General features: G+C 39.6%; 1 protein-coding gene across 10 annotated transcripts in view; it reads right to left on the bottom strand.

Annotated features, from left to right (window-relative positions):
• Positions 1-753: 753 nt before the first annotated feature.
• KIF21A (kinesin family member 21A) overlaps positions 754-17302 on the bottom strand; it is a 207634-nt gene continuing 191085 nt past the window's right edge. For all 10 annotated transcript variants that reach the window (XM_068276297.1, XM_068276295.1, XM_068276302.1 and 7 more), the window contains 5 exons: positions 16302-16466; positions 12387-12504; positions 3646-3816; positions 3308-3507; positions 754-2002 (listed from right to left, as the gene is read on the bottom strand). In XM_068276297.1, coding sequence (XP_068132398.1) covers positions 1909-2002; positions 3308-3507; positions 3646-3816; positions 12387-12504; positions 16302-16466 — 748 coding nt within the window. In that variant the 3' untranslated portion in view covers positions 754-1908. The remainder of the gene's footprint in view (positions 2003-3307; positions 3508-3645; positions 3817-12386; positions 12505-16301; positions 16467-17302) is intronic.

The raw sequence follows: 17302 nt of genomic DNA, 5'->3' as shown, positions 1-17302 counted from the left end.
AGATCAAACCGTCTGATCATGCAAAACTTTTGTAGTGCAAACCGTTGCACAATTTAGAGTTGTATTCTTGTGTGTACAAATGTCATAAAGACGGACAAGCTTGTGGAGAGCTTGGAAGGAGACAACGATGGTCACTTTACAAGTCCGTGGCAGACTGCTTCCGTTGTGAGATCACCCAGTATGTTGTCACGTGTGTACAATTGTTGCTGGTGCGAATTGTCGCTCAAAACCGGTACACTGCAATCATCTTTAGTTCCTGCCTAGTAGCTAAAGATATTTGTATGCCGTGTGTGTACCTTAACATGGCTGAGGGAGATTTTGTCAATGACAAATTATTCTTCACATAAGGTTTGGTATTAACTTGCCATACAAAGGTTTGTAATGCTTCATTCAATGTTAGGATAGGAACATACAATTTGTCTACTGTACTTAGAAACCATGGTAAAAAATACCCTGAAACAAAGAAAAGCATCAAGGATCAACAGGGTCCTTTTGGGGAAGGAATATTTTAAGGTGTTAGGGAAATTGTTTGCTAAGCCTTAAAAATTACAGCAATTAGAATATGACAGAAGTAAACCCTAAACCCATAAGATGTACATCTTGGGGTATATATATGCCACTTGTGTAGAAACTATGAAATAATAAACAGATAGAAGCCAATATTGTTAGATGTAATCAGTGAAGCAATAAAACCATGTGACAGATATTTATATGCTTTACAGACAAAGCTATATGTAATTAAACAACAACAAGTGCGTTGGTGCATGGTGTTTATTCATGCATTTGCTCAACTGAAGGTCACAATTGTATAAGTTTACAAATTCAATATGCACAAATATTTGTTTTATCTATATTAAATTTGCAAATTTCAAAGTTAAAAAATAAGATTAATGAAAAAAAACAAAACATTTTTTAAAGATTCACACAGAATTTAAAATCAAAGTAGTAGCTCAAAATCTTTTTACATCCAAAATTATATACATTTTCTACCACAGAAAAAACTCGCTCTCAAATGGGGGTGGAGACATTTTAAATACATACTTAGCAGCATTTTAAATTAGAAGAAAGTAAAATTATTCAGCTGAGAAAATAAAATAGAAGTATTAAAATGAACAAAAAATCTAGAAAATAAAAATAATTTACGACATTTATGTTTTAACAGAAAACACATACAACATACAATAAAAGCTTTGTCTTTCAGCCACATGAAAGGGTAATTGTTTATGGGAGGGGTCGGAAATGTGTAGTTCTAACAGCACATAAATTCCAGTAGACAGGATGTGCAGAGGAGCAGAACTTTGGTCAAGTGTAGAGAACTATACTGAACATCAAAGCTTTATCGAGGAGTGAACACTTGTGGTAAGACCGCTGTTCAAGCACAGCCTCACATGCCAACTTCCTGTCTATACAGCAAGTACCATGAGAGATTTAGTGCAGCAAGTTGCAACAGATTTGCTTCCCTGTTGTCGGCAGTTTTTATATGGGAAAACTACAGGCACGTGTGTATATGCAATAGTGAATTCTACAGAAATACTTCAAGTAAACCCTGTATGCTATATTTGCTTAAATACCTTTACCTCACACAACAGTAGAGACACAGTACAGTACACGGAAACAGCTTTGTACCTAAAGCTGAAATAAAAGTTTTTCATTCAGGGAGTACAGCCGCATTTAGATTAAGATAAAGACCCACAGGCTTATTATATGCATGTGCAAACTTGGTAAGCAGACTATCGCTGTTAGGAATACAGTAACAGTACAGCGGAGCTGAATTTCCAGTTAGTCCCAATATGCTATGCCTTACAGCTATAATTCTTATAATTGTTATAATTTAACAAATGCCCAGATACATCTATTGGTAAACAGTTCGTCACAGTATCGCCTTAAGAATATCTTGATGCTTCCAGTTTAATTGCTAGCAACCTCTTCACTTGTGTCGCCTGCATCAGATATCTGGCCATCCAGTGACCCATGAGCTTTCCAGATCCTCACTGTTTGGTCACTGCAGGGAAAAGAAAAATCAAAAACAATGCATGAGGTTATTAGTAACAAGAACACCAAAGCAGATAAATATGGATTACATGATGCTGTAATTGAAGGACTGGTACTGCACAACAAAACCTATGTACTTGTGAACCTCTGTCCACTTTGGCCCAGCAAAATATTTAGACAATGCTAAATTCTTAGCCATCTAACAATTTTTATTTAATGGAGTTTCAAATAATTTCATAGGTTCTTGGATGGGACTTAAGGTAACACCCCACCATTTGTGGGAAAATTACTAGGTAATCCCAACAATAAGGTATCCCAAAAAATATTATATATTAGCAGTCCCTGCAGTCTATTACCCACTGGTGTCAGGTCTAATAGAAAGCCAGGAAGCAAAGCAGGAATTACCGTGTCTGTCTACTGACCCTGCCCACCACTACCTTACCCTAACCTTTAACCCATCTTTGCCTCCTGACTTATGAAGGGTTTCTATACTTTTAACAAAATCACAATCAAGGCTTAAAGACCTTGAGCAAGCCAATAGTAGAATATTGGTACAGTAATATAAAATGACTGATATTCTACCTATGGGTAATACCTAGCCCCCAATGTAATATACAACTACACTGTACACAGGCTTATTCCCATAGCACCAGACCTATTCTGATCACCAAACTTCCTCTACTCCAATACTTAAGTATTGGCTTTGACTCATTAATGATATCCCCCTTCACCAATTGCCCCTAACCTTAACTACACTATCAGAGGCAACTTATATTAATGACAATAATGACTGATATGAAGGACGTTAAATTACACATTCACTTGCGTAGCATCGGTATGTGTTTTATCAAATTTTCAACAAAAGTTTAGCATTTCATTAACCTCCCTGGCAGAATTCGTTAGGATTTTACTACAAAAAAAGCAGTATATGGTTTACCGCTTAAAACTTAAAAATGCTGAAATACCCAGAACACTAGTATAGGCAGACAGAGGCACCCCAGTGTAGGTAGCCAGAGAGTGTATGTAACAGGATCCTGGGGAGGAGAGTTGTATTCCAGCCTGCTCCACTCTCTGCACAATGCCGCACCCAGCAGTTTCCATATCATTTTTACTGGTGCTGATATCAACTGCTCTGGGGGAGGGGAGGAGGAGTCTGTACTCTTGGGCACAGCACATACTACTGTTTAATACACAGTAGCACAATTATGTCCTGATAGGGGAAGCAAAGCATGCTTTGCCTTTTTTCAGTAGAGAATGTTAAGAGTGGTATTAAATAAAAATGTGATTACTAAATGGAAAATAAGAAAAGTCTTACTCTGCTGCAGTAAATATATGTGTAGAGTTGGTACAGATTGCATTTATAGGGCTATCATGGCCCTTGACCTCCCCGATAGGCACGACATTATCTATATTCCAGAGCTTCAGGATGCCTCCCCGACAGCCACTTAGAAGAACAGGGCAACTGGGCACTATTCCAAGGGCACATACCCAGTCTTTATGTGCATTTGGAATTTGCTGCAGGGACAGAAAATAAAGCATTAGAAACAGAAACAAGTTGATAAACTACCTAATGTTAGGAAAAAAACTAGCAGCCCTTCAAAATATTCATGCAAGCATACTGTAGATGGCATAAGATATTCAAAGATTACATACATAATGGAGATCTTTTCGTAACAGGTCCCATTTCTTAATGCCATTGTCCCTAGATCCACTGAAGAGATTATCTCCACTGATAATAAAGGATTCAATACCATCATAATGGGGAGGTTCAAAACAATGTGTTGGACTTATAGCGCCAAGAGCACCTTCACTGATATCAAACATCTGTGTAAAATAAAACAAAAATCAATGAGAGGACACAAATAGTCTGCAATATAACAACAATGCAATATTATGAAAATGGTAGCACCAAGAGGGTAGATAAAAAGTGTAATGAAAAAGAATGCCAGCCAATGTGTTGTATGGATAGCAAGTATGGGTAATATAGATTTGCCATTTTACACTTGCATATTCACTTTTAATATGGCTGAGCTTTTGAGGGGATTTGCAGCTTTACTGCACTTCAGATTCCACACATTCACCGGTTGCCTACATGCGTAGAAGTGCTCATAAGCAGCTCCCCATAGCTATATGCAACTGAACAAACACCCCTCCGTACCTTCTCTCATCAGATCTGTTACATTTAGGCAGAGACAGCACTTATTCACATTAATAGAGCTATGCAGATCCTTTTCCTACATCCCTGTTTATTTGCATTGCCATATACCTAAGCAAAAGGTGAATATTTGAATTCAACCTTCGGCAACATAATAGCAAGAGTGCTTTTACTTGGGAAATCTAGCATAGCTAAACAAAAGAATACAATTTTACACATCTTCCTTTTCTATTCTCCTCCCCTCTGCTGCACATCACATTACCATGCACGTATGACGTGCGGCAGAGGGGAACAAAGGAGGAAGAAGCCAGGAAGCCTGCGCATGTAAAGAGGACTCGCAGGCTGCCTGTTCCAAGGTCACAGTGCAACTTTTGGATGAGTCACGGCTGCAATGTAATTTAGAACAAGCAAACGAGGAGGCGGAGAGCTTAACAGTGCATGGTGAATGTATCAACGTTACCAATTCTACGGGGGTATGCTTAAATGCATACCCAGTGCCTCTGCTCAGGGTCCCTTTTATGTTTTACAGCTACCAGATTGACTATATATTCCCTACACTCTGCAATGTTTCCCTGTGACCGTAACAGGGAACCTGAAGTGAAAGGAATATGGAGGGCGGCTGCCAAATTAATTCCCTTATAAACAATGCCAGTTGTCTGGCTGTCATGCGGAACTTTTGTTTTTATTTTCAGTGACACACCTGCAAGAAGCATGCAGCATATGGAGTCAGACCAGAGTCAAAGCATTTCATCTGCATGCTGATTCTGGGCCAGTGAATTGAAATATTCAAGACAGAGCATCGACACAGAAGAAAAAGACAACTGGCATTGCTTGTTAGGAAATGAATATGGCAGCCTCCATATTCCTCTCACTTCAGGTTTCCTTTAAGCCTCAAACTCAACTGCAGAGAAACATTTGTTTCTGAAAAAGCGAGAAAATTACTTAAGACTGCATGTGACCTGAGATGGCCTACACTGACGCTAATGGTAAAATGACAGCAGACCTGAATTTACACAACTCTTAAAATGTTCAAAATACATCTTGCAAACACATCATGCACGGAGTTAAAGTGCATCTCCACTTTCCCTAAGCAAAGAACAATTATTTACAAATCATCTCCTGTCTGAATTACTTTAAGAAGCTGCATTACAGGGCCAGCAGAGCGGATGGCTGCATAGAGGAGAGCTCCTGATCCCAGCCTTGTAGTACAGCGACTTACAGCATGCCAGGACCGGAGGAGACCGCCCCAACAGCCATGGGGGAGGACATGGAGACATCGGGGACCCAGCGAGCTGACACCCAACGCCCGCAGAGGATCCACAACATCTTTAAACGACGGAGGCCTGGGCCGCATGGTGAGCAAGATGGCGCCGGCACCGCCGGGACGCGTAAGTCCGCAATACCAGTACGCATGCAGAACGCATCCCATGCATTTAAACAGGCATCATGCGTACAGAATTCCGCATCCAGCGACATAGAAGTCTCCCACACTTCAGCCTCACAGGCTTCTGACACAGCCCTACCTCACAGCTCATCTGCCCTGGAGGATACAGACTCAGGCACTCCCTCTCCCACTTTCCTAAGCCCTGTTAAATCCAGACCCAGGCTTTCGGGCCCTACAGACTCACAGACAGGATCCTCTCCACAGAAGGCTGCAATCTCAGAGTTTAGCAGCATGCAACCATCCACCCAGGATGACAATTTGCCTATAGACCGAGCCTTTCTACGTGACATGATCATGGCCCTGGAACATTCTATGACTAACAAAATGGTGGCAATGGCTAGCTCTCTGCAGCGATCGGTGGATGATTTGGGAGCTCGGGTATCCTGTAATGAGGACTGTGTCGCTCAATTGATAGAAGAGCATAATAAAACAGTTGCTGAACTGGATCGCCGTGAAGCGAACGAGGAGTCGATGCGATTGAAAATTGCTGACTTGGAAGATCGCAACCGCCGTTGCAACCTTAAATTCCGTGGTATTGAAGAGACAGTAAATAACGCACAGCTCAAGGAATTTTTAATTGACATGGTGAAATCCGCGGTGCCTCAATTCTCTAATATTGAGTATACTATAGAACGTGCCCACAGGCTGCCTAAGCCGGCTCACCTGCCAGAAAGGGTTCCTAGGGACGTTATAGCCTGTTTTCAGTTTTATCATGTCAAAGATGCATTTTCTTTTTTCATGAGACAGCACGGAAAATTGCCGGATCCCTACAGCGGCATTAAAGTTTTTACCGATCTTTCGCAGTTTACTTTGCAAAAGCGTAGATCTTTGGCCCCGCTGACAGCATACCTCAGGGAACAACAGATCCAATATAAATGGGGTTTTCCTACTAAGCTTCTCCTTTCTCGGGATGGTAAATTCCACACTATTGCTACAGTGGAACAAGGAATCTCTCTCCTTAACAGCATAGGCCTGCCGGTGACTTTTGACCAACTGGAAGCACACCGCAAACAACCTTTGAATAGGCTCCCTCGCACCTGGCGCACTAACTCCTAAAGAGGCTGGGACATAGCTCCCTGCCTAGGTGTTTTCTTTCTGTTCTTTTCCGTAGTGATTTTAACTTTACGGGTATTACCCCCCCCCCTCTCAGTGAGGTCCTAGTTAAGCCACTGAGAGTATCTGGGCCTCTTTGTTGCGGGACAGTGAAGAGGTTTTTTGCCCAGACAAAATGTTGACATTGATGTCTTTTTCTTCTGTTCATTTTGGTACTATGCACAGTTTTGTTTGTTTGTGTTATTTGCCTTTTTTATTTTCCTCAAGAGTCCTGAATGATCAAGATCATGATTCACTGGTATATTTCGAAGTTTTGCTGATTAAGTTCATATTCTTATCATGCCTAGACAGTTCAATTTGATTACGCATAATGTCCAGGGGTTGAATGAACCAGTCAAACGTAGAAAAGCCTTCCAACATTATCAGAGCTTAAAAGCATCAGTTCTGTTTCTACAAGAGACCCATTTTATACAGTCCAAATCACCCACCTTTCTACATGGATCGTATAGCAGGTCATATTATGCCTCTTTCACCAAAAAATCCAGAGGAGTGGCCATAGTGTTTCATAACTCTATTTCGTTCTCACTTATAGATTCTTATGTAGACCCCGATGGCAGAATTCTAATCCTTAAGGGTATCCTGGAGGGCAAATCTGTTACGTTGGTCAATTGCTACGCTCCCAATGCCTCTAAGACAGCTTTTTTGCAACTATTGGCCCCTCAATTGGAAAGACTAACTTCTACTCATTTGATTATAGCAGGCGACTTCAATGCTGTAGCTAACCCCAGCTTAGATAGATCAGTTCAGTCCCCCTTCGCTCAGACCTTCCCGAGAAGACTCACTAGCCTTCTGTCAAGGCTTAAGGTTATCGATATATGGAGATCATATAATATTGGCTGCAGACAGTATACCTTTTTTTCTCATCCCCGTCAATCTTATGCCCACCTGGACTATATTTATTTATCTCCTATAATCGCATCCAACTCCTCCACTTCAGACATTATCACCTGTAGCTGGTCAGACCATCACATGGTTTTATCATCCTTGGTAGGCTTCGGCCTGCCCTTTAGTCCTGGTAATTGGAGGCTTAATGACTCCCTCCTAGCGGAGGAATCAGATAGAATTTTAGTAAAGGGTGAGATGGAGGAATACTTCTTTTTTAATAGCGAGGATAATACTTCTCCCATTCTTAGATGGGCGGCTCATAAGCCAGTGATGAGAGGCATTTTTATTGCAAAGGCAGCTAAGGCTAAAAAACTGAGATCGCAAAAAATTCTTACACTATCCGCTGAGCTGGATCTATTATATAAACGCCACTTCGGGACTACTTCTAGAGAGATTTTACATGAGATTAATTTGAAACGAACTAAACTGAATTCTATTCTGGATAATTCGCATGCTAGAGCATTGAAGTTTTCCAAAGCTAGATTTTTATTACGTGGAAACAATCCCTCTACCCAGTTTGCTCGCAAGCTTAATCAATATTATAAGCCCCCACATGTTTATAAATTGAAAAACACTAGAGGCATTGAGGAAGTGTTACCTCCCAAAGTTCTAAAAATCTTTGAGGAATATTACCAAAACCTTCTAGGGACCGAGATAACATCTAATGCTACTGAGCTTAAGTCATGGTTAGATTCCCTCCAGTTGCCCACATTGTCTTCAGAACAACTACAATCCCTTAACGCTCCAATTTCCTCTACAGAAGTAATAGCAACAATAAAATCTCTTAAATCTTCCACTGCCCCCGGCCCTGATGGGTTTTCCCCGTTATACTATAAAAAATTTGCTGATACATTGTCACTTCCCTTGACTTTTATGTTTAACGCTATTCTACAAGGTGAGAAACTTCCTTCGGAAATGCTTTCGGCAAACATGACTCTACTTCCCAAACCAGATGCCGACCACTCTTCCCCTGCGGGTTTTAGACCAATTTCAATTTTGAATAATGATATCAAACTCTTTGCTAAAATTTTAGCATCGCGATTAGGTACCCTGGTGGGTGATTTGGTTGCTCCCTCCCAGACCGGTTTTATCCCTGGTAGGCAAGGCTCTGATAATGTGAGACTGGCAATCAACATTTTACAAGATGCAGAGATTAAAAAATCTAAATTTCTGATGTTGGGTCTTGACATCAGTAAAGCATTTGATTCTGTGGGTTGGCAATATTTGATTACTGCCCTGGAGAGCTTTGGCCTAAATGGTCCCATCATTACAGCAGTCTTAGCATTGTATGATTCCCCATCTACTATAATTCGCATCCCGGGTGCAACTTCCGCTCCTATTCATCTTAAACGAGGCACCCGTCAGGGGTGCCCTCTCTCCCCATTGTTGTTCGCCCTTGCGTTAGAGCCCTTGGCGGTGGCGATTAGACGACATCCCAATATCTATGGATATGGTATTGATAATATCAAGCTTTCTTTGTATGCTGACGATGCTCTCCTATTCCTGACTAGACAATTGACATCTTTACCTAATCTTTTCCAACTATTAGATACTTTAGCAAATTTCTCGGGGCTTAAAGTTAATTCGTCCAAATCCACAGCCCTCCCGATCAATCTATATCCACATACGATTAGATGGTTAGACTCTACTTACTGTTTCAAATGGAGCCACACTAAATTTAAATATTTGGGAATCTTTCTTACACCTCGCTTTGGGGACCTGTATGGAGCTAATTTCTCACATACAACTAATCAAATTACGCAACTTTTGAAGATCTGGTCTACATATAAGGTGTCATGGCTGGGCAGAAATATTGCCTGTAAGATGATTATCCTTCCCAAATTATTATATCTGTTTCGTATGCTTCCTATAACTATTACCAAAAAATCCATATCCATTATCCAATCGCAAATCAATAAATTTATTTGGGACAGTAAACCAGCTAGAGTCCGAGCACAGATTCTCTATAGATCCCCCATGCAAGGAGGAATAGGTTTGCCGAGCCTATGGCATTATTATTTAGCCACCAAACTTAGCCAAATGTTAGATTGGAACATAGATTCAAAACCCCCGGCGTGGTACCAGCTGGAGTCTACCTCGGTTTTTCCTTTCCACTTAAATTCTTTAGCCACGATAGTTTCCAAGAAGGATTTGACAGTCCTTGCTGGCAGGAATAGGATTGTATCGTCATTGGCCAAACTTTGGATTTCTATAGCTTCCACATATAACTTATGACTTTTCCCTCCTCCAGGATCTCTATCTTCGGTAACCCCCGGTTTGTTCCTGCCTTTAGGAACCCGCAGGTTTTCTCCTGGTGGAGGGATAAAGACCTCCACACAGCAAATAGGTTTTGGATAAGTGATGTTCCAATTACTTTTAACATGCTCAGATTTAGTAGAGATGCCCCTATGGAAGAAGCATATCGATTTTGCCAAATTAAACACCATTTTTCTTCAATCTTTTCTTCATCTCCAGTGTATGACCCTACTATGTTTGAATCATTGCTTTTTGGTTTTTCTCGTAGAAAAGGGTTGATCTCAATACTCTATGCTCTACTGCTAGGACGTGATCATGATGATAAAATGTCATATATGAGAGCTTGGGAGCGGGATTTAGGTATCCAATATGATCGCGCTAATTGGTCTTCTGTCTGGACTGCTGTCTCTGGGGTGATCAAATCAAACATGGTGAAAGACACAGCTTACAAGATCTTGTTTCGTTGGTATTATACACCGTCTAAACTACATAAAATTTATCCTTCGGCCCCATCGACCTGTTTTCGGGCCTGTGGTATGGAAGGCACATTGTTGCATGTTTTTTGGGATTGCCCCGTTGCACAGCAGTTCTGGGACGCATGGAAATCTATGGCTAGGGATGTGTTTGGCTTTCCAATGTCCTTAACCGCTTCCCAGGCCCTTTTGTATACACAGAATGATGATGTCCCAGGTAAATTTCGGCCATTATACAGATACATGTTATTGGCTGCTCAATGGTCCATTGCTTATAAATGGAAATCCACTGACCTTGATTTAGCATTGGTTACCCAACGTCTAGACCTTATGATGTTGATGGATCGAGTGTACTATCATAGTATTGAGAATATGACCAAATTTGATCTTATTTGGGAACTTTGGAAGGCTCATAGACATCCTTAGTCGCCCCTGGACATGTGCGTATACTGCCTTTAAGTAGTTATGTAAGTAACTTATACTTCAGGACTCCTGTTTCTAGCAGAGATATACAGTGAATTTATTGTTAAGCTGAGGTTTTTGTTATGTTCTTTTTCTATGTGCGGTGCAGAGGAGCAATTGAGTTGTGTTTGAAGATCTTCGAGAAGGACCAATCCCTGGGATCTCTGCCGGAGGTACTCTGTGCCCCATTTCCCAGGTTGAATGGCCCATTTTTATGGGCTAAGCTTCCCGGCCGCTTTTCTATTCTTTTTTTGTCTTTTTATGTTTGTGTTTTTTTGTTTTTTTTATTATTTGAAGTTTATGTTAATTAGATTCTGTATGCAAAGCACTTGTATAATTGATGTGCTATTTGACTAGCATTGAATGTTGTTATGTTATAATTGATAACTTGTTCAATAAAGCCTTTAATACAAAAAAAAAAAAAGAAGCTGCATTACACTGAAATGCTCATGATTACAGTGGCGATTGCCTAGATTTCTCTCTACTTGCTTTATAGTATGTCATTAGGAAAGCTGCTTTGCATGCTTCAGCTGTTGATGAAATTGTGGCAACTGCTCCCAAATGTTTTGTAGACATGCAAAAATCCCTTCAGATGTGAGGATCCTTTCACCCAGTGGAATGGATGTGTCACTGCAGTAAACTTGCCAAGTCTAAGAGAGTAAAGGTGGCAATAAATGTTACTTTCTGCTTTGTGCTGACTTATGAACCAATGAGAGACAAAGAATAATATTGAGTATCTAACATCAAGCTGTGAAAATGTGTATTTCATGGCATTTACTTACAGAATTACGTGTATATTGTATAGTAGTAACTGAAGGTGACCACACACGTTCAATAAAACGATCTAATTTTACAGCATTACGTAAAAAAGATTGTTTTTTCGTTTAAAGTCTACTGGCAGAGGCAGATTTTTCTCATCAATCTGCATGAGAAGTGAATGGGATTGTCAAATTCTTAATTTAAAGAGAAACTGTGACCAAGAATTCAACTTCATCTGTAGCCGATATCCCCTTTCCCATGAGAAATCTTTACCTTTTCTCAAACTGATCATCAAGGGGCTCTATATGGCTGATATTGTGGTAAAACCCCTCCCACAGTGTGATGTCAGCACAAAGGTACTGACATCACACAGTGGGAGCCTTGTTGCATTGTGCGAAATAACAACTGTTTCCAACAGCCAAAACAGCAAGCAGCAGCTACTTCCACTGAAATCAGCTGCCAGCAGTAAAAATGTCACCATGTGATAAATGTCAGAAGGTAATTCAGGGAGAGGAAAGATTTTACAATGGGCAAACACTGACTAATTCATTTATATATAATTATTGTAAAAAATAAGCCCTTTTGTTCATTACATTATTTTCACTGGAGTTCCTCTTTAAGGACCCAAGCAATTTTACTGAGTTTTCAATAATGTATTTTCATAATTGGTGAAAAACTGAACACTTGTGTAGCACATTGGTCAGTGTTTTCATATGTAACAATTAAGCCGAAAAAAAAATGATTGTAATTGAACTGAAAAGAAATAAACAAATGGTATGGTGTGTGGCCACATTGATACAGATGTTTTGGTAAATAAATAGGACATTTTGTGCATTCAGTTTGTTACCTTGATGTAATGATCCTTTGATCCTGTGATTATCAGGTCCTGGCCACTGGCTATCTGATCTACAGTTAAACACATGACAGGCCCAAGATGTCCAGTTAGCTTTCCTGTAGACTGAAACCTTTAGAAAAGAAAAATAAAACATTTTATATAGGATGACAAAGCAGGTCTTTATAGCTGAACAACACTGAACAAGCCAAAATCTAATAGCAATCAAGATGTTGAGCGAATATATGTAAGCTTACAGCTTGTTTAGGCCTCTCGTTGGAAACAGCCAAATGGCCAACCAATTGTGACCATGTGACACACAAAATAGGAAGAACAATTTACATTTTCTCAGCATCCTTTGCATTAGGGTAGAAATTATGGCCTTGATCTAGTTAACTATTCTCAAGTTTTTTTCTCCAGAGATCTCTTCTCATCTTTTCTACAAAATACCATTTCAGCACCTAGCAATATAAGCAGTACTAAAAAGAGTCTATGAAAAGCAATAAATCTTCAGTTGAAGGAAAGCTTATTTTGCATACCTTTTGCTTGCTGGGAGCTGCAAGGTTGTTATATCAAAAAGTGTAAAAATATGTCCCATGGGAAAAAAAGTCAGTAGAAACATTTATTGAATCAGGGGGCCCATGTGTCTACATGAAGGGGGAGCTTGTAGTTTATCGGAACTAGATGGTGCATCTTTCAGAGAACTCAGTTTGTTTATACGCAACTAGTCAGACACTGGAAGTGTTAAGGGCCCTTTTACACTTAATCAGTTGCTCTCAGTTATAACTGAAAGAAAACGGATTTTCAAAGTAATGCCCATGTTTTCCTATGGCAGCTTTCACACAACGCATTTTAACTGAAATCTTTTTCACAATGCACTGCTATGGAAAAAGCGCGTACTAACCCATACAAACGCGTACTCACGCACTAATGCCCACGACCTGATTAAGTGTAAACGGGGCCTAAGCCTCTATTGATAGGTGTACAGCTGCAGGCAAGCATAGATCAAAAAGTAATAGTTAAGAATTTGCACTAACCCTCATTATTGCTCTGAGAATACGCTTAGTACAACGATGGATTTAGCTATACTTTATACAATCCAGTGCAAGAAAGTGATTTTGAAAAAAAAAAAAAAAAAACAGTCTCCTTACTCTCGAGAAGTATTGTTGCTGGGAGATTTTTTTTTCTTTACAGTTAAATTTTAAAAGTAGTAGTAATATTTTTTTTAATATTTGCGAGTTTTAGATTAACTAACCTAAACTTACTCCACTGTTGACATACAAAAAAGCCACATTGGACAGAGAAAATGTAGAGGGCTTTGTATATCCACATTACATAGACAAACGCTAGCGCTCCAAAGTAGCATAATAGTTAGAGTGGTTCTCCAACAAACGGTTACTGCAGATTACACCATTTCTTAATTTAACAAAGAATGACCACTTAGGAATTACAGTATTTATTGCTGTAGGATTTTTTAATTAGTAGTTACAGTATTCTCATTACTATTATGTAGAGGGTTTATAAGGTCTCAACACCCTATAAGACTTAAATTACAGATTTTATATATTTGAATTTTCAGTCTGCTACAAGTCACAACCACACTGTGCTGATATTCAGAAGCAGAGCTGAAGTGTATGCAAGAGCTGTTGCTTAGTGAAGTGATGCTTTCCAGGATGTTCCCTGCACCAGACCATGTGACTTGTCACAGTGTTGGAGGACTCTTGGGAAGATTGGGAAAATTACTCTATGCAACATCAGATCTCTGCACACACATTACTGCACAGCTCTGCAGTAGTAAACCAGATGTCTCTGCAATGTAAAGTATCCAGTATCTACTTTTCAATCTCTTTTAAATTTGTATAACAGTTCAGATAATACAAAGTCTCTTGCAAAGGAGGTCAACAAATGGATTTCATTAGTTTCACTAGTTTTTTCATTAGTGTCACTTTTATAAACCGTGTGCTTGGTCAGATGGTGAGTATATATATATATATATATATATATATATATATATATATATATATATATATATATATATATATATATATATATATATATATATATATATATATATATATAGATATAGATATAGATATATAGATATAGATATAGATAGATATAGATAGATAGATATAGGTTACGGCCAGAACCCCAAGTTTGGTCATTTCCAGTTCTGGCCGGCCACTTCGGGTTCTGGCCGGCCAATGTGCGAAGTGGCCGCTGCGCTGCGGCCAATGTGAGAAATGGGAATGAATCATGTAACATTAATGTATCTGCTGGCCCCAGCGCAGCAGTAAAAACGTATCGCAACTTAGTTATTTTAATGAAATTAAGCCGGCGGCAATGTAGCAGATAAAGCCGCCGGCTTTTTCTCTGCCTCTCTCTCCTTCTCTTATTATGGGCAGCCGGCGGAGACACGCGTGTCCCCTCCAGAGTCGTTCGTCCCGGCAGGGAAGCCTGCCGGTCTTGCAGAGCGGGTGCTGGCAGAAGCAATGTCTGCAGCCTCCCCGCTCTGCTTTCCTGGGGAGACGAACGACTCTGGAGGGGGACACGAGTGCTGCCCATAATAAGAAAAAAAGAGAGGGGGGGGGGGTGGCTTCATTTGCCGCCGGCTTAATTTCATTAAATGAACTAGGTTGCGATACATTTGGCCGCTGCGCTGCGGCCAGAAGATACATGCATGTTACATGAATCATACCATTCCTCACATTGGCCGCAGCGCCCACTTCGCACATTGGCCGGCCAGAACCCGAAGTGGCCGACCAGAACTAGAAGTGGCTAAACTTCGGGTTCTGGCCGTAACATATATATATATATTACACATATATATATATATATACATACATACATACATACATACATACATACATACATACATACATACATATATATATATATATATATATATATCTTGATAGATAGATAGATAGATAGATAGATAGATAGATAGATAGATAGATAGATACAGTGGAGGAAATAATTATTTGACCCCTCACTGATTTTGTAAGTTTGTCCAATGACAAAGAAATGAAAAGTCTCAGAACAGTATCATTTCAATGGTAGGTTTATTTTAACAGTAGCAGATAGCACATCAAAAGGAAAATCGAAAAAATAACCTTAAATAAAAGATAGCAACTGATTTGCATTTCATTGAGTGAAATAAGTTTTTGAACCCCCTACCAACCATTAAGAGTTCTGGCTCCCACAGAGTGGTTAGACACTTCTACTCAATTAGTCACCCTCATTAAGGACACCTGTTTTAACTAGTCACCTGTATAAAAGACACCTGTCCACAGAATCAATCAATCAAGCAGACTCCAAACTCTCCAACATGGGAAAGACCAAAGAGCTGTCCAAGGATGTCAGAGACAAAATTGTACACCTGCACAAGGCTGGAATGGGCTACAAAACCATTAGCAAGAAGCTGGGAGAGAAGGTGACAACTGTTGGTGCGATTGTTCGAAAATGGAAGGAGCACAAAATGACCATCAATCTATAGAGATAGATATATCTAGATAGAGATAGAGATATATAGATATAGATATATATAGATAGATAGATAGATAGATAGAGAGAGAGAGAGAGATGGGTTTTTATGAGCTGTATGCCAAATCAATATTAAAACAATAAAAGGCTTGAACTACTTCAGTTGTGTGTATTTGAATCTAAAATATTTGAAAGTCTAATGTTTATCAGTACATTACAGAAAATAATGAACTTTATCAAAATATGCTAATTTTTGAAAAGAATATATATATATATATATATATATATATATATATATATATATATATATATATATATATATATATATATATATATATATATATATATATATAATGTGGCAGTCAGAGTCCGTGTCCTGAATAGTGCGCCTCCTAGAATAAAAGTCCGTATTTGCACAATACATATTTTTGGAGCACTCCATACCTTTTAAGGTCCCACATCCGCACTGCATTTCCAGCTGCTGCGTACAGAAACGTGCCTGTTGGGTTTAGTGCAATTTGATTGATTTGATTTTCCCCTGGAGGAATGGCCACTGTCCTGTTTTGACTCCCAGCACATGAATCCCAGGCCATCACTTGCCCAGAAGACCTTATAGAAGACATGCATCACATTACACACTTCTCAGTAATGTACATATTAATTTAACTCAAAGTATATTTGAGAATACAGATGCCAAGAGAGAAAACACTTTATGACAATAATAAAACATAATATCATTGTTAGACACTGTGCCTCCAGCTGTGTAAACCACTTCACTCTGATGTCAGTACAAAGCTATAGAAACCTCTAGTGCCCACTGCAGCAGCCTTTGGCCCCCTGTAATTCTGCTAGTGTCACCTGGGCAAAGAATTGGCAAGTCCGAGCCACATTTAATGGGCATTTCAATCATCTTATCAATCATAAATGCATTTGATGCTTATATTGAATCTAATAGCTAATGAACTTTGTATGGGAACCTATACATTATCGTGGAACTCCAGCCAGGGAGCCAGGAAAACCAAAATGAATCATCAATTCAACCTGACCTTCTATGAAGTACTGTGCAGTGTGCAAACCGATGTCCCAGGAGCACCTGTGGGAACGTGACTTGTGTCTGATATACAGTGCTGGTCATGTAAGGTACAGTCTTACCAACCCAAACTACAGAACATAAGTATTCCAAAAAAAGAGTAACCAAGGAAAACCTCATTTTGCATGGAAACACAAATATTTTCGTTTTCATTTGTTATGTAAACATTTAGAAACGGGCTTTCTAAGCATTCCATCTACAGATCCATTCTGTAACCCCAGTCAAACTTTCTTGACTGATTCAGTCTGACTAAAAGATGCTTCTTTAATCCAGCCGATCAGCTGAAGTGCTTTCTCTTGGGGCCATGGACCTTCCTTGTTCCTTTCTCTTGGGGCCATGGACCTTTCTTGTTGCT

This window comes from Hyperolius riggenbachi, chromosome 3 (genome assembly GCF_040937935.1).
Source record: "Hyperolius riggenbachi isolate aHypRig1 chromosome 3, aHypRig1.pri, whole genome shotgun sequence".
Classification (NCBI taxonomy): domain Eukaryota; kingdom Metazoa; phylum Chordata; class Amphibia; order Anura; family Hyperoliidae; genus Hyperolius; species Hyperolius riggenbachi.
This window is presented reverse-complemented; position numbering and strand designations above follow the sequence as displayed.